We start from the raw sequence: 23,656 nt of genomic DNA on the forward strand, positions 1-23,656 counted from the left end.
CACCATCCTTAACGTTGGACGGGCAGGTCCATAAATTGTTTCAATGATCCTGATGTTGCTGCGGGCCCGCCTTCCTGAAAATTTAAATGGTGCGGGATGACGTCAGGGGTTCCGCCCTACGTCATCCCGTATCATTTTATGTGTCGGCGAGTGGGCCCCGCCCCCTGCTCACCAACGGCAAAATTCTGCCCAAAGTGTTTTGCAAAAGAAGCAAATGCGAGATGAGAAAAAACTTTTTCACACAGCGAGTAGTTAGGGTTTGGAATGCACTGCCTGGAAATGTGGTGGAGTTAAGTTCAATTGAGGCATTCAAGAGGACATTGGATGATTATGTAAATAGAGACAATGTGCAGGGATATGGGGAGAAGGCAGGAGATTGGCACTAAGTTAAAATGCCCAGAGTGCCGGTGCAGACACGATGGACCAAACAGCCTCCTTCTACACCATAACAATTCTGTGATTCTACTGCATTAAGTTAAAAATTCCATTAATTTTTATAGATAAGAAAATAAATATGAAATTCTGATTAATAATTATCATAATAAAGTGAAATTCATTCTAAAGGCTTTGAAATTATTTTGCCTGTATTGCTTAATTCAAATATTTAATCCTTAATTTTGCTTTTCTTTTTCAGCATGCACGTCAAACTATGCTGCACCATATTAGTAGTGATGCTTGTGGTCATAATCTTCTTTTACATGAAACTTACACCAACGAATTTACTTCCTGTTCTGAAAAGTGACAAGTACATTTTTAACCTGCACTTGAACCTCATACCACCGGGAAAACTAACTTTTCTGTCTCCATATGGAGGAAGCTGGTAAGCCTTGTTGTATAATATTTATGATTTGAAATTAATCCTATTCTAGAAATGATTCAATGGATTCTTAATTCTGTCCTTGAAGTAGCTATGAGCCTTTTCTAATGTCCAAATATTTCAAGTTTCCTTTATTTAAAGCAGAAAATTGTCAGCAGTTGTCAGTCTATCATTGAACGGCACTTTAAAAGTGGTGGAGGTCCCCCACTCCCACACCCCCTGCCCCACTCTGCTGATCCCCTTAGTACCCATGAGAGATTGGCTTTTGGAGATTCCAAGCATTTTCCATTGCTATTATATGAATGAGCGGAGTATCATCCAAACTGTCAGGGCCAATAGCAGTGCCTGCCTGCTAGTAAACAATCCATGGACGTGATTCAACCATAATCAAAGCCTTTCTAAGTACCAGCCCTACCTTTGCCTGATTATGTTGAGCCTTTCTCCAGCAATACTGTTTATCTGCCCCAAATGGACATGTTACGGACAGGAGAGGGGTTAATTTAAACAGCACCAATTTCTCCTCTCACCACCCGTCCATAAACAAAAAGGTGTTTTTGATTTACTCTTCCCTTTATAAGTGGTGGCGTATTTCCCAACCACTCAGTTTTGATATGATCCAATTTTATATTAATAACCCCGCAGCAAACTCAAGGTAGGATGAATTCAAAGGGTTTGTTTATTTGCACACACTCAAAAAGTGAGTGGGGGGGTGGGGGGGGATTGCAACGTTACCCCCATTGCAGTTATACAGTAAAAGAGGGATAGAGAAAATAAGTATTTACAGTGCAGAGGCCACAGAGGAAAGAGATAATGTTTCACATGGGTTCCAGAGTCTTGAATGAAAGTCTACTGAGGTATTCCTTCATGGAGATTAGCGGGTTGAAAACCGGTGCTGTATAATTCACTTTACCGGTGGTATTGAATTCACATAATGAGATAGGAATGCAGAGATGAGTCAGTCTTGTAGGCGATGGTACAGAAGTTCTAGTAAAATCAGTGTGTTGGGGCAGCTGTTCAACCTGGGCAGAGCCCCTTAGCTGTGGGGCTGTTTGTGGGATGGTAAAATGGCAGACTGAGTTTGCAGTTCCACACAGCAATATAATTGGTTCCAGCAGCTAGAGGTTCATGCCACATGGCTCCCACCTCTCCACAATGTCTTTGACATGGGATGTTTGTCCCTTGTCTGCATCCCCGAAATTGTTAAATGTCCCAACCATTAAGAATTGAAAGGAAGGTTGTGGGGCCCTTTGTCCTAGCAGATGAATAGACTCCGGTTAGCCAGCCTGGGTTATGAAATGCAGATGGCCTTTGTATAGCTGTCTTTTAATTTGGTTTCTGCAGCCCACCAGGGGGCTCGTTAGTGTCTCTTCAGAGGTAACAAGGTGCAAGTTTCTTCAACACTGCCCTTTTGTTCGAGGGTCACAGACAGATATATATTCAGCCATTTTAAAAGGTCATTGTCCAGTTTTTAAAATTTTAGAAATAGCCATGAGGATATCAATATATCTTTTATTTAAAAAAATACAGTGTAAGGTCTTAGGCACCTCACAGGCATAATGCTCAGCTGCTTCATGATGCCAAGGCTTTGTGGAGCAGCACTGTGCATTAGCATTAGCAAAAATGTTGAAGGGATAGCAAGGAAAAGTGATTAGAAAGAGCAGGGAAATTATGGCTGTCAGATTGATGTCCAATAATGAATGGAAAGGGCCAGGAACAAGTATCACTCAGCAGTCAAGACAAACAATTGATGAGTAGCTGTTTTAGAACAGAATTGAAGACCTAAAAGGATAAAGATGCTCATAACTATCAATACTTCAAATACAATAGAATATGATGGCTCATTGACTGCAGGAGACACAAGGTCACATGGGAACTCTGAAGTTTGTCTAATTGAAGCAACTCACCCCACGAGGATATGACTGACAAGATAATTCTTCTTGATGCAGCTATCAATGTTTCAGCTATTGTGTTTGAGAGAATTCCCTAAAATTGCATAGAGGTTCCAAGTCATAACCATTAAGGACATAAGATTGTAAGATCTATGGCTTCCTATTTGCTGAGAAGTGCCCTTAGAATCATTTTTTTTGGTTAATCACAGGCTATTTTTAAATGGCATGTGTTCTAAGGAAGAAACACAATGAGTGTTACTAAACTTGAAATAAGTGGAAATAAAATGTAAAAGCGGATGACATTGGAAAGAAATAATGAAAAATGTAGCATGGCATAGACCAAGAAAAAATGCAGAAGGCATACGGACAAAATAGAAGTACCAACTTAAAGTGATTTATTTTTAATTTAGGATAGCCTAAATACAATATGATGGTAATGAAATTATTCCCGGTATCTCTGCATCATTTTAATATATTATTAAGTGATTCTTCAGCTTCACGTTCCATTCACTGAAGGAACTGAAATTTATCATATTTGTGATGATAATCATCTTCATTAATTATTTTAAGTATACAGAAGTTAACATCTGCACATCAGATATTGATGTGTTCATGCCAGTATGGAAAGCATAAGTCAGCACAGAGAAGAATGGGAGATGTGAGATGTGGCAGAATGCCATTGCACAGCAGAGGACACTGCATTGGGCAGGAGAAGTCAATTGGCTTGAAATTATTTTTGGGCATGGGAGTCACGATTCACAGCCTGCCCACGCCTGGTCTTGACAAAGTAGCCAACATGTACCCACCTCATCTGCATGATTGTGGAACAAATCGGTGCACTGGCTGTGCTGCCGTAGGCTCTTGAATGCTGCTGGTGAACTAGTGGTGGAGGTGTGCAGAAGGGGAGACGCTATGGTCCTTCAAAGGTTCAGGAGACTGTCAAGAACTACCCTCAGGAGGGAATGGGAGAAGATGCCCAGGACATCCCAAGTCTTGACCCAAGGACCTGGCAGCAGTGCCACAGGAGGTCTAATAACCTCACACGCATGATCAACCTCAGCTAATGCTTCCTCACATGACATCTCCTACTCATCACACCACCAACCTCAATGCAGCAAATCTCAATCACTCACCTAATAGCATTCTCTGGCACTTAGGCCACGCACCTAACAGCCATACGACACCTCACCCTCACACACCTACCAATGTTGCCAGCCGCACACCCACTTCTCACAGCTTCCACATGCCTCCAGCTATGCAGCCTGGTAGGAACATCATCCAAATACTGTGCTGCACAATCACTAACATTCTGACCTCTCACTTGCAGGAAGAAACTGGCAGGGGTCAAAGATACCTGGTGGAGATAGTTCTCTGCATCATGGGCTCCATACAATCCGTCGTCACTGAAAACATTCAGGATGATGGCATATTTCTCACTTATGTCCCTTGTCAGCTCCCAGCTCATCCTCATCCTGTGTATCTGGCATGATGAACATGTTACTGATGGTGAAACCCTGGAACTCTTGCATCCCACTGCAAACCCCACACCCCACTTCCCTCAAATCAACCTACCCTTCTGAGTTCCTCCTTTAGACACCCAGGAACTGTCATCTGCCCCGAAACAGGAGCCAAGGTGGAGAAAAGAGAGCAACAACACCACACTGATGAAAAGGCCCTGTCATTTACAGACACTCACAGCCACCAGCTTAAGTATTGGTACTGCACATGCCTTGGGCAATAGTATAGAATTGAGATGAACACATCACTAGTCATTTGGGCATGAGTACAGCCTGGCCAGGGTGAAAGGATGACTCATTTGCCAGCTCACCAGGGCAAGTGGCAGGTGAGGGCTGCTGCAGAGGACGCAGATGAAGACCTTGAAGGGGCACCATACAGAAGAGCGCTGAATGGACATGCACACCAAGATGTTGGATGCATTGGCTGACCTTTTTGTTTATTCATTCATGGGATGTGGCATCACTGGCCAGACCAGCATTTATTGCCCATCTTTAATTGCCCTTGAGAAGGTGGTGTTGAGCTGCCTTCTTGGACAGCTGCAGTCGATGTGGTGTAGGTACACCCACAGTGTTGTTACGGAGGGAGTTCCAGGATTTTGACCCAGTGACAGTGAAGGAATGGCGATATATTTCCAAGTCAGGGTGGCGAGTGGCTTGGAGGAAAACTTCCAGGTGGTGGTGTTCCCATCTATCTGCTGCCCTTGTCCTTCTAGATGGTAGCAGTTGTGGGTTTGGAAGGTGCTGTCTAAGGAGCCTTGGTGAGTTCCTGCAGTGCATCTTGTAGGTGGTACACACTGCTGTCACTATGCGTCAGTGGTGGAGGGAGTGAATTTTTGTTGATGGGGTGCCAATCAAGTGGGCTACTTTGTCCTGGATGATATTGAGCTTCTTGAGTGTTGTTAGAGTTGTACTCATTCAGTCAGGTGGAGAGCATTCCATCACACTCCTGACTTGTGCCATGTAGATGGTGGACAGGCTTTGGGGAGTCAGGGGCTGAGTTACTTGCCGCAGGATTCCTAACCTCTGAACTGCTCTTGTAGCTACAGTATTTATATGGCTAGTCCAGTTTCTGGTCAATGACAACCCCCAGGATGTTGATAGTGGGGGATTCAGTAATAATAATGCTATTGAATGTCAAGGGGCAATGGTTAGATTCTCTCTTGCCAGACAGCCTCCTGTCAGTATCAAAGGAACATGGAGAAGTCAGCCTACAGCTGGGAGAGGGGTAACACAAAGCTTGACCTCTCTCCAGCCTCTGCTTCATCTCCCTATCATGCTGCTGAACCAGAGGAAATGCCAATGCTGCCCCTATAATTGTGGCAGACCTTGAGTGGATATGTCATCTACTCCTCTGCCATCCCTATGAGAATGAGTCAATATTTTCTGGAAGTCAAGAACTCACCAAAACATCTCCAAGAACACTCCAGGTTGTGGCCAGACGCTTTGCAATAGAAATATATTGTAAAGAACTATCTTACTTGGATTCAGGATGCCTGGTGCTTTAAATAATGTTACTGCAGTGTCCATCTTTGCATTTTCACACCACTTTTTCATGACAAAATAATGCAGATAGTGCCTGTACATTTTTTTGCCCAAATTTGGGGTACTGGCATCACATCAGCTGTTGTCTGTGAGACAGCAGGATAACACTAAATCAACGTCTTCCAGAGCACACAGAGAATGCAGCCGCATGCGTCCATATCCTCCAGCAATGCTGCACAGGTCATGCCTGTCGGCAGTGCATCATATCCCTGGGAAATGGAGGTATGCGTTCCTATAGTTTTTACACTACTGAAAATTCCCTGCTAGTGTGTTCACCTAAACATTGTTATTGCTGATATTTGAATTTATAGTCATTGCTCTGAAACAAAGGTAACACATTAAAGCCTTCCATTTGTACATGCTTTACTCAATGTTTGTGTGTCTCAGCCTCACACACATGCCTGACCAAGATCTTAGGAACAGAATAACAGAAGAAACTACATCACTATGAAGGAACCCAAAAGACTTAACCATTCACCTGAAGTTTTCAATAATTATGATTGAATGGTTAAAACATTTCCAAACCAGGTTGGGAAGGGTCAGAACAATGGTTGAATAGACCTATTTTATGAATCAAGGTAATATTATGTACATCGAATAAGACTATAATAACTAAACATGTGAATGTTTTACCTTTTATTTGTCACTTTGGTTTATGTCAACTTTAAATCCTCTGCAGGTTAAATGGCAAAAATAATTGCAGCTGCAACATTGGGAGACAATTTCATTTAAAAGCATATTATGATCAGAAAGATATTTTCTCAGTTGAAGAAAGGAGAAAACTACAGTATGAACAACACAGAAAGAGGTATCGAATTTTTTAATGCTGTTGTTTGAACAAATAGTAACTCTCACAAAGCACAGTTGATTTTCCCAGAAGTCAAAATCTTGCACAAAGTAACTCTAAATTAGGATGCAGATTAAAACTCCCTCTACTCTTCCTCAAGAACGTGCCTCAATCCCAAGCTCAGCAGGATTTCCCTGACCTGTTATTAATGCAAATTTAAAACATAAGGAATAGAAACAGGTGAAAATCATTCTCTTTGTGCATGCTCCATTATTGAGTAAGATCATGACTGTTCTTCTACCTCAGCTATACCATATCCCATGCTGCCCTTAGTGTCCAAACATCTTTTGACTCTGACTTAGTCTACTCATTGACTGAGCATCCATAGCTCTCTGGAGTAGAGAATTCCAAAGATTCACAACCCTTTGAGTGAAGGAATTTCTCTTCATCTCAGACCTAAATAGTTGACCCCTTATTTTGAGTCTGTGACTCCTAGTACTAGGTGCCCCAGCAAAGGGAAACATCTTCCCAACATCAGCTTGTTAATCTCCTTGAGAATTTAATGCTTCGATGAAATCACCTCTCATTCTTGCAAACTCAAGGGGAGCCCAAACTGGATAAAATATTAGATAGCCACAAATAAATCCAATTGGAAATTCAGGAGAAGCTTCTTTATGGAAAGAGTGGCAAGTATGTGGAATTAATTTCCTCAAGGAGTACTATAGGTAAATAGCATAAATGAATTTGAGAAGCTAGATCAGCACATGAGGAAGCCAATGTCAAAGGTTTCAGGAAATGGGAAGAGTTTACCACATTTTCTCGCTGATGGTGTGAACACTTAATTTAATGGTGGGTTTCTCATTTCTGCATCAGCAGGTGCAACTTTCAAGCACTCCATCAGACGGATCTAAGAAATGGGGCTGCAGTGAGTGACTGCGGCTCAGGATTCTGAGTTGACTCAGCAGAATAGTAGCATCCGTGGTGTCCATAAAACATTCTATTTGTAGAGGATTGACCACCCCATTGACTGGTATTAATATGCCATGTCATGACCTGTCAGACTGTTAATCAGCCAGAAAATATTCAGGAGCATAGGACATAGAATTTAAGAGCAGGAGTAGTGTAATGAACTTCATGTACGAGACAGGTTTATTATTTGAAACAGATAACTTTATTACATAATTCTTTTAGAAGCTAAAAGCAAAATAATGCGGATGCTGGAAATCTGAAACAAAAACAGAAATAGCTGGAAAAACTCTGCAGGTCTGACAGCATCTGCGGAGAGGGATACAGTTAATGTTTCGAGTCCGTATGACTCTTCATCAGGATTAAGGAAATATAGAAATGTGGTGAAATATAAGCTGGTTGAGGGGGGGGTGGGACAGGAAGAGCTGGATAGAGGGCCAGTGATAGGTGGAGGCAAAGAAGAGATTGCCAAAGATGTCATAGACATCTGATGGTCTTGGCGATATCGGCAAATTTAGTTAATATATATGGTCCCTTCTTCCAAGCCCAAACTGATATAGATTGTAAATAGTTGAGGCCCCAACACTGATCCCCGTGGCACTCTACTAGTTACAGGTTGTCAACCCAAAAAAGACCTATTTATCCCTACTCTCTGCTTCCTGTTAGCTAACCAATCCTTTATCCACAGTAGTATGTTACCCTCTACACTATGAGCTTATACTTTGTGCAGTTACCTTTGATGTGGCACCTTATCAAATGCCTTTTGGGAATCCAAGTACAGCACATCTACAGGTTCCGCTTTATCACCTTGCCTGTAACTTCCTCAAAGAAATCTAATAAATAAGTTAAACACAATTTCCCTTTCACAAAACCATGTTGACTCTGTCTGATCCCATAATGATTTTCTCAGTATCATGCTATAACCTCTTTAATAATGGATTCGAGCAATTTCCCTATGACAGATGTTAGGCTAACAGGCTTATAGTTTCCTGCTATCTGTCTCCCTCCTTTCTCGAATAATGGTGTTACATTTGCTATTTTCCAATCCCCTGGGATCTTTCCAGAATCTAAGGAATTTTGGAAAATTATAATCAATGTCTCTACTATCTCTGCAGCCACTTCTTTTAAGACCCTAAGATGCAGGCCATCAGGTTTCCACTACTTCGAAGGACAACATTTTGCATTTCTATAGTAGTTCTATAGCTCATCCAGCACTGTGTGGCGTACAAGAAATGTGACATATTAGAGACAGAGACCATAAGACCATAAGACATAGGAGCAGAAATTAGGCATTTGGCCCATCGAGTCTGCTCCACCATTCAATCATGGCTGGTAAGTTTCTCAACCCCATTCTCCTGCCTTCTCCCCATAACCTTTGATCAACTTACCAATCAAGAACCTATCTATCTCGGTCTTAAATACACTCAATGACCTGGCCTCCACAGCCTTCTGTGGCAATGAATTCCATAGATTCACCACTCTCTGGCTAAAGAAGTTTCTCCTCATCTCTGTTCTAAAAGGTCTTCCCTTTACTCTGAGGCTGTGCCCTCGGGTCCTAGTCTCTCCTACTAATGGAAACATCTTTCCCACATCCACTCTATCCAGGCCTTTCAGTATTCTGTAAGTTTCAATCAGATCCCCCCTCATCCTTCTAAACTCCATCAAGTATAGACCCAGAGCCCTCAAATATTCCTCAAATGTTAAGCCTTTCATTCCTGAGATCGTTCTCGTGAACCTCCTCTGGACCCTCTCCAGGGCCAGCACATCCTTCCTGAGATACGGGGCCCAAAATTGCTCACAATATTCTAAATGTGATCTGACCAGAGCCTTATAAAGCCTCAGCAGCACATCCCTACTTTTATATTCTAGTCCTCTCGAAATAAATGCCAACATTGCATTTGCCTTCCTAACTACCGACTCAACCTGCAAGTTAACTTTAAGAGAATCCTGGACTAGGACTCCCAAGTCCCTTTGCACTCCAGATTTCTGAATTCGCTCCCCATTTAGAAAATAGTCTATGCCTCTATTCTTCCTACCAAAGTGCATGACCTCACACTTCCCTACATTGTATTCCATCTGCCACTTCTTTGCCCATTCTCCTAACCTGTCTACATCCTTCTGCAGCCTCCCCGCCTCCTCAATACTACCTGTCCCTCCACCTATCTTTGTATCATCTGCAAACTTAGCCAGAATGCCCTCAGTTCCTTCATCTAGATCATTAATGTATAAAGTGAAAAGTTGTGGTCCCAACACTGACCCTTGCGGAACTCCACTAGTCACCAGCCGCCATCCTGAGAAGGACCCCCTTATCCCCACTCTCTGCCTCCTGCCAGACAGCCAATCTTCTATCCATGCTAGTACCTTGCCTCTAACACCATGGGCTCTTATCTTACTGAGCAGCCTCCTGTGCGGCACCTTGTCAAAGGCCTTCTGGAAGTCCAAGTAGATAACATCCATTGGCTCTCCTTTGTCTAACCTGCTCGTTACCTCCTCAAAGAATTCTAACAGATTTGTCAGGCATGACCTCCCCTTGATGAAACCATGCTGACTTTGCCCTATTTTACCATGCACTTCCAAGCATTCTGAAATCTCATCCTTAATAATGGACTCTAAGATCTTACCAACGACCAACGTCAGGCTAATCGGCCTGTAATTTCCCATCTTTTGCCTCACTCCCTTCTTAAACAGGGGGGTTACATTAGCGATTATCCAGGCCTCTGGGACCCTCCCTGACTCCAGTGATTCCTGAAAGATCACCACTAATGCCTCCACTATCTCTTCAGCTATCTCCTTCAGAACTCTGGGGTGTAATCCATCTGGTCCAGGTGATTTATCCACCTTCAGACCTTTCAGTTTTCCTAGCACCTTCTCCTTGGTAATGGCCACCATACTCATCTCTGCCCCCCAACTCTCTTGAATTTTGGGGATGTTGCTCGTGTCTTCCACCTTGAAGACTGATGCAAAATATCTATTCAGTTCCTCCGCCATTTCTTTGTTCCCCATTAATACTTCTCCAGCATCATTTTCCAGTGGCCCAATGTCCACTTTTGCCTCTCTCTTACCCTTTATATATCTAAAAAAACTTTTGCAATCTTCTTTTATATTACTGGCAAGTTTACCCTCATATTTAATCTTCTCCCTCCTTATTTCTTTTTTAGTTGTCCTCTGTTGGTCTTTGTAGGCTTCCCAATCCCCTGGCTTCCCACTGCTCTTCACCGCATTGTATGCTTTCTCTTTAACTTTTATGCTGTCCCTGACTTCCCTTGTCAGCCATGGTTGCCTCGTCCTCCCTTTAGTATGCTTCTTCTTCCTAGGGATGAATTTTTGCTGTGTCTCCCAAATTACTCCCAGAAACTCCTGCCATTGCTTCTTTCCTGCTAGGCTCATCTCCCAGTCAATTCTGGCCAGCTCCTCCCTCATGCCTCTGTAGTTACCTTTATTCAACTGTAATACCGTTACATCTGATTCCAGCTTTTTCCTCTCAAATTGCAGGGTAAATTCTATCATATTATGGTCACTTCCTCTTAAGGGTTCCTTCACCTTAAGCTCCTTTATCAAATCTGCCTCATTACACATCACTAAATCTAGAATTGCCTGTTCCCTAGTGGGCTCCACCACAAGCTGCTCCAAAAAGCCATCTCGTAGACAATCCACAAATTCCTTTTCTTGGGATCCACTACCAACCTGATTTTCCCAGTCTACCTGCATATTGAAATCCCCCATGTTCACTGTAACCTTGCCTTTCTTACACGCCTTTTCTATCTCCTGGTGTATCTTGTGCCCCACATCCTGACTACTATTCGGAGGCCTTTACATAACTCCCATTATGGTTTTTTTTACCTTTGCAGTTCCTCAACTCTACCCACACAAATTCTACATCATCTGACCCTTCGTCGTTTCTTGCTAGCGATTTAATTTCATTTCTTACTAACAAAGCAACCCCACCCCCTCTGCCAACCTGCCTATCTTTTCGATAGGATGTACATTGGCAATCTGGCATTGAGAGAGTTGGTGATGACCAATGTTCCCTCTAATTTCTGTTGGAGTGCGTGGGTGATTTATTTAAGTGCACCTCCCCTTTAAATTACTTTGTATGGCAGCACATAAGTAGTAATTTGGAGCTAACTTGTGCCCAGCTTACCCAGAGTCCTTTTGGGTTGTCACATGGCCACATCGCTGTACAGCTTACAGGGAACATGGATGGTGATGTTGATCTGAGTGTCATCAGTTGATATGTGAAACCTGATGTGTTTTTGGATGTTGAATAAGGAACAGCATGGAGATAAGAAAAAGGAGGAGCAAGTCAAGGATAGATAATATCCGAAAGAGAAGGGGCAGTACCTAATTGAGAGGGAACCATTAACAATATCAGCTAACATGGGGACCAGAAGTCAGTTTGATGGGAATTGGGTTAAGGGAGCAGGAGGTGGGCCTCATGGATGAGATGAGCTCAGAAAAGGCTTGATGGGAGATGACAAAGAAACTGGAGAAAGATGCAAGCTGAAGGCTAGGACAGGCAAAAGCTTTATGGCAGGTTTAACCCAATGGGCTAGACGAAGGGAGGGAAGTTGAACAGATGGTCTCAATCTGAGTGACAAAAAAGCCCATGAGCCTTATCGTACTTGTTTTCGGAGATGAGGGTGGAGGTGGCAGGGAGAAGTGTTTAAGAAGATGATTGTGGTAAGAAGCGAATCCAAAGGTTATTTCAACATTTCAGGATAATCCTGGAATAGTGAGCCATTTTGACAGAAGGCAGTTGTACCCAATACTTTATGTGGTGCAGCCAGGTTTGGCGGTGAATGGCTAAACTCGTTGTTTGCCGTAAACTTAAGTCTGCGTCCTTGGACTAAGGGAGTGGAGATAAGAGCCATACCAGGGAGTATGGCCAGGTTGTGCAAACATGTCATGGTGAATGGCATTTCATAGTGATTTGGGGGAGAATTTTTTCCATGGGTGGGCACAGAAGAAAGTGGAGATTTGAGAAGAAAGAGAAATGTGAATGGACAGCAATACAGGGAAATAATCAGAAACGGCCTCATCTGTGATTGACACAATGAGAGTAGCAAGGCCATGTGAGATGGCAAGGTCAAGGGAGCAGTTGTGAATATAAGTAGTGGAGTTCACATCTGAGAGAGATTAAGGGATGATATAAGGGCAGTGAATTCAAAATTTCACAGAGAAAGGATAATGCATTGAGTTGGCAGCTAAAATTGCCAAGGATGCAGAGCTGTGCACAAGCTGAGGGAGAAAAGCAGTGAAGGTATCACAGTAAGGTGATTGGTAGAGAACAAGGATTTTAAATGAGTGGTGAGAGAGGCACAGCAAGCTGAGATACTCAAAGGAGAATGTGCCAGAGAAGTAGGGGGTCAAACCAAGATGTGATTTGGTAATTAGAACAGCACCAAAACTGTGGCAGATTAGGTGAGGCCAGCAACGGAATGTATAGCCAGCTGGGGAGGGTAACGGAGAGGTAGGGATGTCATCGTGCCTTAGCCAGGTTTTCATCAAGGCCATGATATAATCATCCACAATAATCTCCTGGATGCAAGGACCCGATTCACACGTTAGCGGACATTCTGCAGCATGACATGAAGAAGGGTGGTGATAGCTGATACATTGGCAGAGTTCTCGGTGTCAGCATTAGGAGGGTTGAGTGGGGCAGAAAGGAGATTTGAAAGATCAGCCCCAATCGGTGCACTGGTAAAAGAGTAAGTTGTGGCAATTGGGGTTGCTGCCCATAAGGAAGCTGCGATGAGTAACTCGATGGGCCTTTCCACAATCCAAAGAGAGGCATGAAGAGAAGGTGTAGGCTGATCAAAGATGGAACCAAGCACAGGATGGCAGCAGGAAAGTAAGAATGTCGAGGAAGACAGAAAAATTTATTGCAGGGGGAATGGAATATAAAAGTAGGGAAGTTTTACTGCAGTTTACAGGGCCTTGATGAGACCACATCTGGATTACCGTGTACAATTTTCAGCTTCTTATCTGAAAAAGGATATAATTGCATTAGAAGCAGATGATTGAAAGGTTCACTCAAATTATTCCTGGGACGAAGGATTTACCTTGTGAAGAAAGGTTGAACAGGTTGGATGTATCCCATTGGAGTTTTGAAAAATGAGCGGTGATCTTATTGAAACATATAAGACCCTGATAGAGTGGATGCTGAGAGGATGTTTCACCTTATGGGAGAGTCTAGAGCTAGGGGACACGGTTTAAGACTAAGAGGTCTCCCTTTTAAGAGATGAGAAGATTTTTTTTCTCCCTGAGGGTCGTTAGTCTGTGGAATTCTCTACCCCGGAAAGCAGTGGAGGCTGGGTCATTGAATTTATTCAAGGCTGAGTTCACTAGATTTTTGATAGATGAGGGAGTCGAGGATTATGGTGGGCAGACAGGAAAGTGGAGTTGAGACCACAACCATGTTTTCCCAGGGATCAGTATGGAAATAAAACAAACAAACCTCTTTTGAGACACAGGGCTAGGATTTGAACATGAATGCAGAGGTCTATTCTTTTCAAAAGAATCTAATGAAAGAATGCTTCTCTACCAGGGAACAAAATTTATTTTTTTATTTTTAATGGGTAGTGCTTCAGCTGTTGTAATAACATTTTGAGATTAACATAATTTTAACGGGGGTTCAGGTTGATCAGAGGACATTTGTTTCAAATTATTTGCAGGTGAAAACTAAGTAGAGTGCATGTACTCAGTGCTTTATCATTAACTGTTTCTATACAGGAATGAATCACCCTTGAAGAACGTAATCATGGCCCAACCCAATTCCCCACTAAGCTATCCTATCCATGGAGTTGAAGTAATGCCGCTACAGTCAATTGTCATTCCAGGTGAGAACATCTAGTTAATTTTCAGTGAGGCAATGAATGTTACTCATTTTAACTTTTACATTTCGTGTAAAGCATAATCTCTTCTTTCAGGTTTAGGTGTATTTGCATCCAAAAGACAGAACTATGTGGTATGTACATTCTCTTTGCCTTTCAAGTTTTTGCTGTCCTGAAAACACTGACTCCTGCCAGGTAAGTTCCACAGCTACTGGTAGCCCACCTACACAATGTTCAACAAGGAGCTAGTCTGTACCTGTGAGTCCAGATGTTGAGTGTCTTTTTTTTTGAAAAATATACTTTATTCATAAAATATCTGGAAACATTCCAAAACATTTCAAAATCACCATCACAAAAGTACAATCAGATTCAACTTTTGTACATGTATCATAAGGTGCATCAATAAAATCAATGAATATTACAATCATTTCAATATGGTCAATGCAGACAATCAGACAATGGTATTGGAGTTATCAACATACATCATGTTGCACTCTGAGGTGCTTCATTACATTTATAATACAATTAGTATTCAATGCATACATTCATTTTGAGCTGCACAGCCCGAGGGGCTCTCAACAGTTCCCAGCCCCTCGGTGCACTGTGGCAGAAAAGTCTTAGACAGCGACCTTTCCCCAATGCGCCTTTGCGGCGGCTGCCCCAAGCTTTAGTGCGTCCCTCAGCACGTAGTCCTGGACTTTGGAATGTGCCAGTCTGCAACACTCAGTCGGGACAACTCTTTGCACTGGAAGGCCAACAAGTTTCGGGCAGACCAAAGACGTCTTTCACCGAGTTGATGATCCTCCAGCTGCAGTTGATGTTTGTCTCGGTGTGTGTCCCTGGGAACAGCCCGTAGAGCACAGAGTCCTGTGTCACAGAACTGCTCGGGATGAACCTCAACAGAAACCACTGCATCTCTCTCCGGACCTTCTTTGCAAAGGCACAATCCACAAGGAGGTGAACAACGGTCTCATCCCCACCACAGCCACCTCAAGGGCAACGTGCAGAGGGGGTAAGACTCCTGGCGTGTAGGAAGGATCTGACGGGGAGGGCCTTTCTCACCACCAGCCAAGCTACGTCTTGGTGCTTGTTGGAAAGTTCTGGCGATGAGGCATTCTGCCAAATGACTTTGACAGTCTGCTCGGGGAACCATCCCACAGGATCCACCCTCTCTTTTTCCCACAGGGCCTCTAAGACATTACGTGCTGACCATTGCCTGATGGACTTGTGGTCAAAGGTGTTTCTCTGCATAAATTTTTCCACCAGGGACAGGTGGTACGGCACGGTCCAACTACTTGGAGCATTCCGCGGCAGCGTGGCCAGACCCATCCTTCGCAACACCGGGGACAGGTAGAACCTCAGCACGTAGTGACACTTGGTGTTTGCGTACTGAGGGCCTACGCACAGCTTGATGCAGCCACACACAAAGGTGGCCATCAGTATAAGGGCAGTGTTGGGCACGTTTTTTCCCCCTTTATCTAGAGGCTTGTACATCGCGTCCCTGCAGACACGATCCATTTTCGACCTCCAGATAAAGCGGAAGATGGCTCGGGTGATCGCCATCGCACAGGAGTCTGGAATGGGCCAGACCTGTGCCACGTACAGCAACAGCGAGAGTGCCTCACACCTGATGACCAGGTTCTTACCTGCAATGGAGATGGAGCATCGCTCCCACATACCCAGTTTTCTTTTCACCATAGACACTCGCTCCTTCCAAGTTCTAACGCATGCCCCGGTCCCTCCGAACCATATCCCCAGCACCCTCAGGCCGTCAGCCCTGACGGTGAAGGGGTCAAAGGATCGGTCAGTCCAGTTCCCAAAGAACATGGCCTCGCTCTTCCCATGATTTACCTTGGCTCCCGAGGCCAGTTCGAACTGGTCGCAGATGTGGATCAGCCTACGCACCAACAGCGAATCCGAGCAGAAGACGGCGACATCGTCCATGTACAGGGAGGCTTTGACCTGAGTGCCTCCACTGCCTGGGATTGTCACTCCTCTTATGCCTAGATCCTTCCTGATGGACTCAGCAAAGGGTTCTATGCAATACACAAACAGGACAGGGGAGAGAGGGCAGCCCTGCCTGACTCCAGATTTAATAGGAAAGCTATCTGATTCCCACCCATTGATTGAGACTGTGCTACTGATGTTAGTGTAGAGCAGTTGGATCCAATTGTGAATTCCCTCCCCAAACCCCATTTTGGAGAGCACATCCACCATGTAGGTGTGCGATATTCTGTCAAAGACCTTCTCCTGATCCAGGTGGATGAGGCAGGTGTCCACACCCCTGTCCTGCACATAGGCAATCGTATCCCTGCGCAGCGCGAGACTGTCAGAGATCTTCCTGCCCGGCACAGTGCAGGTCTGGTCAGGGTGGATCACCAATTCCAGAGCTGACTTGACCCAATTGGCCATGACCTTGGACAGAATCTTATAGTCCACATTCAGCAGTGAAATGGGTCGCCAATTTCTAATTTCCTCCCTTTCCCCCTTGTGCTTGTAGATGAAAGTGATGATGCCTTTCCTCATGAATTCTGACATGTTGCCGGCCAGAAGCATACTCTCATACACTTCTAGCAGGTCTGGGCCCATCCAGATGTTGAGTGTCCACTAGGCTCAGTGGTACCACTCAGAGTCAGAAGATGGGTTCCGGCCCGTTCTGGAATCTGGGCTTATAATCAAGGCCAACACTTCAGTGCAGTGCTGACAGGGTGCTGATTTGTCAGAGGCACTGCCTTTTGGACAAGATTAAATTCTATTCATGTTAATTAAAGTCATTTTTGTACCAAAAAATTAAATTATCCAATACTTTAATTAATTAAATAAGTAAGAATGAAGTTTGGTAATTTAGTGCTAAAAATTTTAACTAGTCAATATTCAAAGTATTACTTCAACATTATTCACTTCTGTATTACTGCCTGACAAGGCTAAATGATACTTTGTATTATTCCTTGCCTAAAATTGCTTTTTGTTCATCTAAAAATATCTACCAGATAACAAAACATTGTCACATACAGAGCCTACACAAGTAATAGCCTAAAATCACTGTTAATAGCGTTAACAGCAAACACTTCACACATTCGTCTGACATCCCTTTAGCAGATTTTTAAAGTGTCCATCTTCTTTCTCTCCTCCCATCCGTTATATCTGTCAATTGCTTTTCTTTCTCTCTCCTTCTTTGCTTCTCTTTCTTTCTTTATCTCTGTCGCTCTCTCCCGCTCTCTCTCTCTCGCTCTCTACTTTTGGTTCTCTCATCTCCTTTAATTAGTATCAAATTGACACACACGGCAAAGGAAGATTAAAACAAAATGACACTGTGTGACAGGATTGGTATCAAACTCCTAAATCAGGTGACAGAGCACCCTGCCCAAAGGGAAAAACAGTAAAAACTGGGAAAGAAGAATATTGGTCTGAACTGGTCTTGTATACCTTAAAATGGAACACCAGTAAAAGCTGGGAAATAAGAGTACTGGTTCAAACTGTTTCTTCCCTCTGGACAATTTGTAGAGTTTGAAGATCGAACTGGGACAAAGGAAAATTAACAGACCTCAATTAAATACAGGTATAAATTAATGGAGGGATCTGTCTCCCTGAGTGACAAAGCAACTCATAATGAATAAAGTTAGCTTTTCCCATCTGGTAATCCAACAGATTCCCCGCTTGGAAGCCAGCCTAATTGATAGGTTTGGCTACCACTCAGATGGGGAGCAGGCCAGAGAAGGCTGCAGGAGCAGGTAGGTTTGTGACTTAGATTGGGGAATGGATTGGTGTTTGACCTCAGTGGAGGTGGTAGCGGGGGTCTATTTGGGGGGTTGGGGGAGGTTGCGGGTAGGGCTGTCATTCCTGAGGTCCTTTGCTGGGTAGTTGTGATCGGAGGTTTGGGGTGTAGATCATAAGCCTGGCAGGGGTATCGGAGGGCTGGAGAAGTTTGAAGGCCGTTGGGTGGTAAGTGACAGGTCGAAAGGCTCGGGTCGGGTGGGGTGATGGGGCCCAATTGTTGTGGTTGCCCAGGGAGACACGCTGGATCAAGCAGGTAAGTGATAAGGTACTCACCCTCTGGATCAATCAGTCTTTGCCTGGGTTTAGCTGCCATGTTTCCCAAGATTCAGAAAACATAGTCATCCACACTTAAATTCAAAATGTTGAATGGAATTAAGGCTCACAACTTCATTATAAAACTTAGAAGGCCAACCTACCTCCTTGGAGTGGGCTGGTCATCAACGCACTCACTGTCCCCCTCCATTCACCCACATCCCACCTCCATTATAACCGGAAGTGGGTGGGTTTGGTGCATGTTGGTGTTGGGATTCTGATTTTTAACATTTTAACTTCCCAGCGTGACCCAAACCCGCTCTTTTTTTGTGGTTAATGTTCTCCACTTAAATTAAAAGGCACATGCACAGTGACGTACATGTGACCATCCCGCAGGATATAACAAGCAGAGTTGGTAAAGGGGAACCGGTAGGTGTAGTGTATTTGGATTTCCAGAAGGCATTTGATAATGTGCCACATAAAAGGTTATTGCACAAGTTAGGAGCTCACGGTATTGGGGTAATGTATTAGCATGGATTGAGGATTGGTTAACACTTAAACAACAGAGAGTCTGCATTAATGGGTCTTTTTCAGGTTGGAAAGACGTAATTAGTGGAGTGCCACAGGATCAGTCCTAGGGCCACAATTATTTACTATCTATATTAATGACTTGGAGGAGAGGGCAGAGTGTAATGTATCCAAATTTGTTGATGATACAAAAATAGGTGGAAGGGCATGTTGTGATGAGGACATAAGGAATCTGCAAGGGGATATAGACAGGTTGAGTGAGTGGGCAAAAACTTGGCAGATGGAGTTTAATGTGGGAAAGTGAGAGGTCATGCACTTTGGCAGGAAAAATCAAAGGGCAGACTATTATTTAAATGGAGAGAGACGCCAAAAAAAGTGCAGCACAGAGGGATCTGGGCATTCTTGTGCATGAAACACAAAAAGTTAGCATGCAGGTGCAGCTAGTACTTAAGAAGACACATGGAATTTTGGCCTGGATTACTAGGGGGTTGGAGATTAAAAATGGGGAAGTCTTGTTACAACTGTACAGGTTGTTGGTGAGTACTGGAGTACTGTGCACAGTTTTGGTCCCTGTATTTAAGAAAGGATATACTGGCATTGGAGGCAGTTCAAAAGAGATTCGCTAGGCTGATTCCTGGGATGAAGTGGTTGATTTATTAAGAATGGCTAAACAGATTAGGCCTTTATTCATTAGAGTTTAGAAGAATGAGGTGTGATCCTATTGAAACATACAAGATTCTGAGGGGGCTTGTCAGGGTAGATGTTGAGAAGATGTTTCCACTAGTAGGGGAATCTCGAACTAGGGGACATAGTTACAGAATAAGGGGACACTCATTTAAAACTGAGATGAGAAGGAATTTCTTCTTTCAGAGGGTAGTGAATGTCTGGAATTCTTTACATGGAATGTGAGGTCATCTACCTGATACATGGTGCTTTTGGTGCAATATTTCTTAAAGTATATTGTCTTCTTCCCTATCTATTGCTTGATGCTATTTCAACAAAACAAAAGTTAGGGGAGAGCCATTCCCTGGTTCATTCCCCATGACAATTTCTTGACCAATCAGAGCCGACTTGCCTGGCTCGAATTTAAACAAAAGCTTGGCAGTTAACTGTTCCTTGCTGCATTCTCCATGGCAACACCTCTACCAATCAGAGTCCAATTGCCAACCAATAGGCTCACATGCAGTATAACTTGTTGGTCCCTTTGAGATTTGGCATTCTTGCATCTGCCCTGATGAGTGCAAGATGAAAAGCTTTAACAGTATGTCTCTCTTTTCACCAATACTCAAGCTCTATGCTATCAAGCAGCAATCTATTATTTAGGAAGTCTTAGCAATGCACTCAGAACATTGTAGTATGATCAGACATGATTTTACAAAAATGAAATCATGGTTGACAAATTTATTAGAGTTCTTTGAAGATGTAACTACTAAGGTAGATAAAGGGGAGGCAGTAGATGCAGTATATACTTGCATTTCCAAAAGGCATTCAACAAGGTGCCACACAAAAGTCAAAATGTAAGATAAGGGCACATGAATTTGGGGGTAATATATTAGGATGGATGGAGGATAGGCTAATGGACAGGAAGCAGAGACAAGGAATAATGGAGGCATTTCCAAGTTGGCAGGCTGTAACCAGTGAAATGCCATTAGGTACAGTGGAGAGTTGTGGAGGCTAGATCACTGAAAGTATTTAAAGATGAGGTAAATAGATTTTTAAAATATCGGGGAGTTGAGGGCTATGAGGAGCTGGCAGGAAAGAGGAATTGAGGCCTAGGGCAGATCAGCCATTATCCTAAGGGGCAGGCTTGAGGGGCCGAATGGCCTACTCCTGCTCCTATTTCTTACGTTCTTATGTTGTTATTATGTTGTGAGGAAGACACAAGAGGCTGCAAAGTAATATAAAATGGTTGAGTATGTAGGTAACCAGGTGGAAAATGGGACCAATGTGGAGAAGTGTGAGGTTATTTACATTGGTAGTAGGAATAGAAAATCGAATATTTTTTAAAAAGCTTGAAACTTTCAAACGTTAATATTGAGAATGACTTGGGTCTACTCATATAAGAAACACAAAAAGTTATCATTGCAGGTACAACAAAAAATTAGGAAGGCAAATGGCATGTTGGCCTTTATTGCGAGGGGGCTGGAGTACAAGAATAAGGAAGTCTTGCTACAATTGTGTAGGGCTTTGATAAGACCACACCAGGAGTACTATGTGAATTTTGGTCTTCATTTCTAAGGAAGGATTTATTTGCATTAGAAGTGGTAGAGCGAAGATTCCCTAGATTGGTTGCTGGGATGAGAGGGGTGTCCAATGATGAGAAGCTGAGTAAATTGTGCCTTTACACTTTGAGGTTTAGAAGAATGAAAAGTGATCGCATTGAAACATACAAGATTCTGAAAGAGCTTGACAGAGTAGACATTTGAGAGGATATATCCTCTGGCTTGGGAACCTAGAACAAGGGCCATACGAACATACGTACATACGAACATGCAAGCATATAAATTAGGAGCAAAAGTAGGTCATTCGGCCCCACGAGCCTGCGCCACCATTCAACAAGATCATGGCTGATCTGATTTTAACCTCCCGCCTACCTCCGATAATCTTTCACCCTCTTGCTTATCAAGAATCTATCTATATCTGCCTTAAAAATATTCAAAGACTCTGCGTCCACTGCCTTTTGAGGAAGAGAGTTCCAAAGACCACGACCCTCTTCTCATCTCTGTCTTAAATGAGTGACCCCTTATTTTTAAAGTGACCCCTAGTTCTAGATTCTCCTACAAGGGGAAACATCCTCTCCACATCTACCCTGTAAAGACCCCTCAGGATCTTAAAGGTTTCAATCAAGTCACCTCTTACTCGTCTAAACTCCCGTGGATACAGACATAGCCTGTCCAACCTTTCCTCATAAGACAACCCACCCATTCCTGGTATTAGTCTGGTAAACTTCCTCTGAACTGCTTCTAACACATTTACATCTTTCCTTAAATAAGGAGGCCAATACTATACACAATGCTCCAAATGTGGTCTCACCAGTGCCCCGTACAACTGAAGCATGACCTCCCTACTTTTATAATCAATTCCCCTCACAATAAACAATAACATTCTATTAGCATTCCTAATTACTTCCGGTACCTGCATACTAGCCTTTTATGATTCATGCACTAGGACACCCAGATCCCTCTTGATCTCAGAGCTCTGAAATCTCTCACCATTTAGATAATATGCTTCTTTTTTATTCTTCCTGCCAAAATGGACAATCTTTCCTATTTTCCCACCTTATACTCCATTTGCCTGATCTTTGCCCACTCACTTAACCTATCCATGTCCTTTTGTAGCCTCCTTATGTTCTCTTCACAACTTACTTTCCTACCTATCTTTATGTCATCAAAATATTTAGCAACCATACCTTTGACCCCTTCATCCAAGTTATTTATATAAACTGTAAAAAGCTGAGGGCCCAGCACTGATAACCTGTGGCACACCACTGGTTACATCCTGCCAATCAGAAAAAGACCCATTTATACTTAATCTCTGCGTCCTGTTAGCTAGCCAATTTTCTATCCATTCCAATATGTTACTCCCTACACCATGGGCTTTCATTTTCCGCAATAACCTTTGATGCGGCACCTTATCAAATGCCTTCTGGAAATCTAAGTACAGTACATCCACTGGTTTCCCTTCATCCACAGCACATGTGACTCCTTTAAAGAATTCCAATAAATTGGTTAAACATGATTTCCCTTTCACAAAACCATGTTGATTCTGCCTGATTGCCTTGAATTTTACTGCCATCTTTAATAATAGCATCTAACATTTTCCTAATGACAGATATTAAGCTAACTAGCCTGTAGTTTCCTGCTTCCTGTATCCCACCCTTTTTGAAGAAAAGAGTTACATTCACTACTTCCCAATCTAATGGAACCTTCCCTGAATCTAGGGAATTTTGGAAAATTAAAACCAACACATCAACTATCTCATTAGCCACTTATTTTAAGACCCTAGGATGAAGTCTATCAGGACCAGCTGATTTGGAGCCCACAGCTCCAACAACTTGCTCAATACACTTCCTTGGTGATTGTAATTTTCCTGAGTTCCTCCATCCTTTCCATTTCCTGATTTACAGCTATTTCTGGGATGTTACTTATATCCTCTATAGTGAAGGTCGCTGCAAGATACCTGTTCAGTAGAAGGCTGCTGACATTCAGTGGGTTAAACTGCAGGTGGCCTTTCAGCCATTCTAAGCCTTGGGGACCTGCCTTCGAATAACACTTCTGTACATGGGTGGCAGGCATCTGGCCGACTGACTAAGACACAAGAGAAAGGGCACTGTGGTGGAGTGACAGTGCTAGGAGCACAAATGCTGTCGTCCTGAAAGAAGGCAGTAGATTCGTGCTCCATGGAGCTACTGCCATTCCCATGGGTGATATATCAGCAATCTTCTTAATCTGCTGGAGCACAGTTAGCTGGGCTGCCTGCATCCCCTTTGAACACTGGCATCCACAGCCATGATGGCAGCCGTCTGAGCCTGCATTGCGCTGAGTTAGGCTTGCAACAGCTCCATCAAAATTTTCACTGCAGTGTTGAGATGATGGGTGGCTTCTGCCTGTGCTGCAATGGATTGTGTTGTGTATGAGGGTGAGCGTGAATGTTAGGCGTGAGTCCTGATTGCTGATGGGTGTGGTGCATTGAGCAATATGAGATTGATGGTGTAGTAGTTAGGATATGGCATTTGAAGATGCATCACT

The 23,656-nt window shown here is 43.3% G+C and overlaps 1 protein-coding gene across 2 annotated transcripts in view; it reads left to right on the plus strand.

The window, feature by feature from the left end:
- Nucleotides 1–635: 635 nt before the first annotated feature.
- LOC144667974 (beta-1,4 N-acetylgalactosaminyltransferase 2-like) overlaps nucleotides 636–23,656 on the plus strand; it is a 39,562-nt gene continuing 16,541 nt past the window's right edge. The window contains exons 1-4 of one of the 2 annotated variants that reach the window (XM_078529639.1): nucleotides 636–820; nucleotides 6,445–6,573; nucleotides 14,251–14,357; nucleotides 14,448–14,485. In XM_078529639.1, coding sequence (XP_078385765.1) covers nucleotides 636–820; nucleotides 6,445–6,573; nucleotides 14,251–14,357; nucleotides 14,448–14,485 — 459 coding nt within the window. The remainder of the gene's footprint in view (nucleotides 821–6,444; nucleotides 6,574–14,250; nucleotides 14,358–14,447; nucleotides 14,486–23,656) is intronic. The other variant, XM_078529640.1, reaches the window with a different exon arrangement.

The sequence above is a fragment of the Cetorhinus maximus genome, chromosome 25 (genome assembly GCF_964194155.1).
Source record: "Cetorhinus maximus chromosome 25, sCetMax3.hap1.1, whole genome shotgun sequence".
NCBI lineage: Eukaryota > Metazoa > Chordata > Chondrichthyes > Lamniformes > Cetorhinidae > Cetorhinus > Cetorhinus maximus.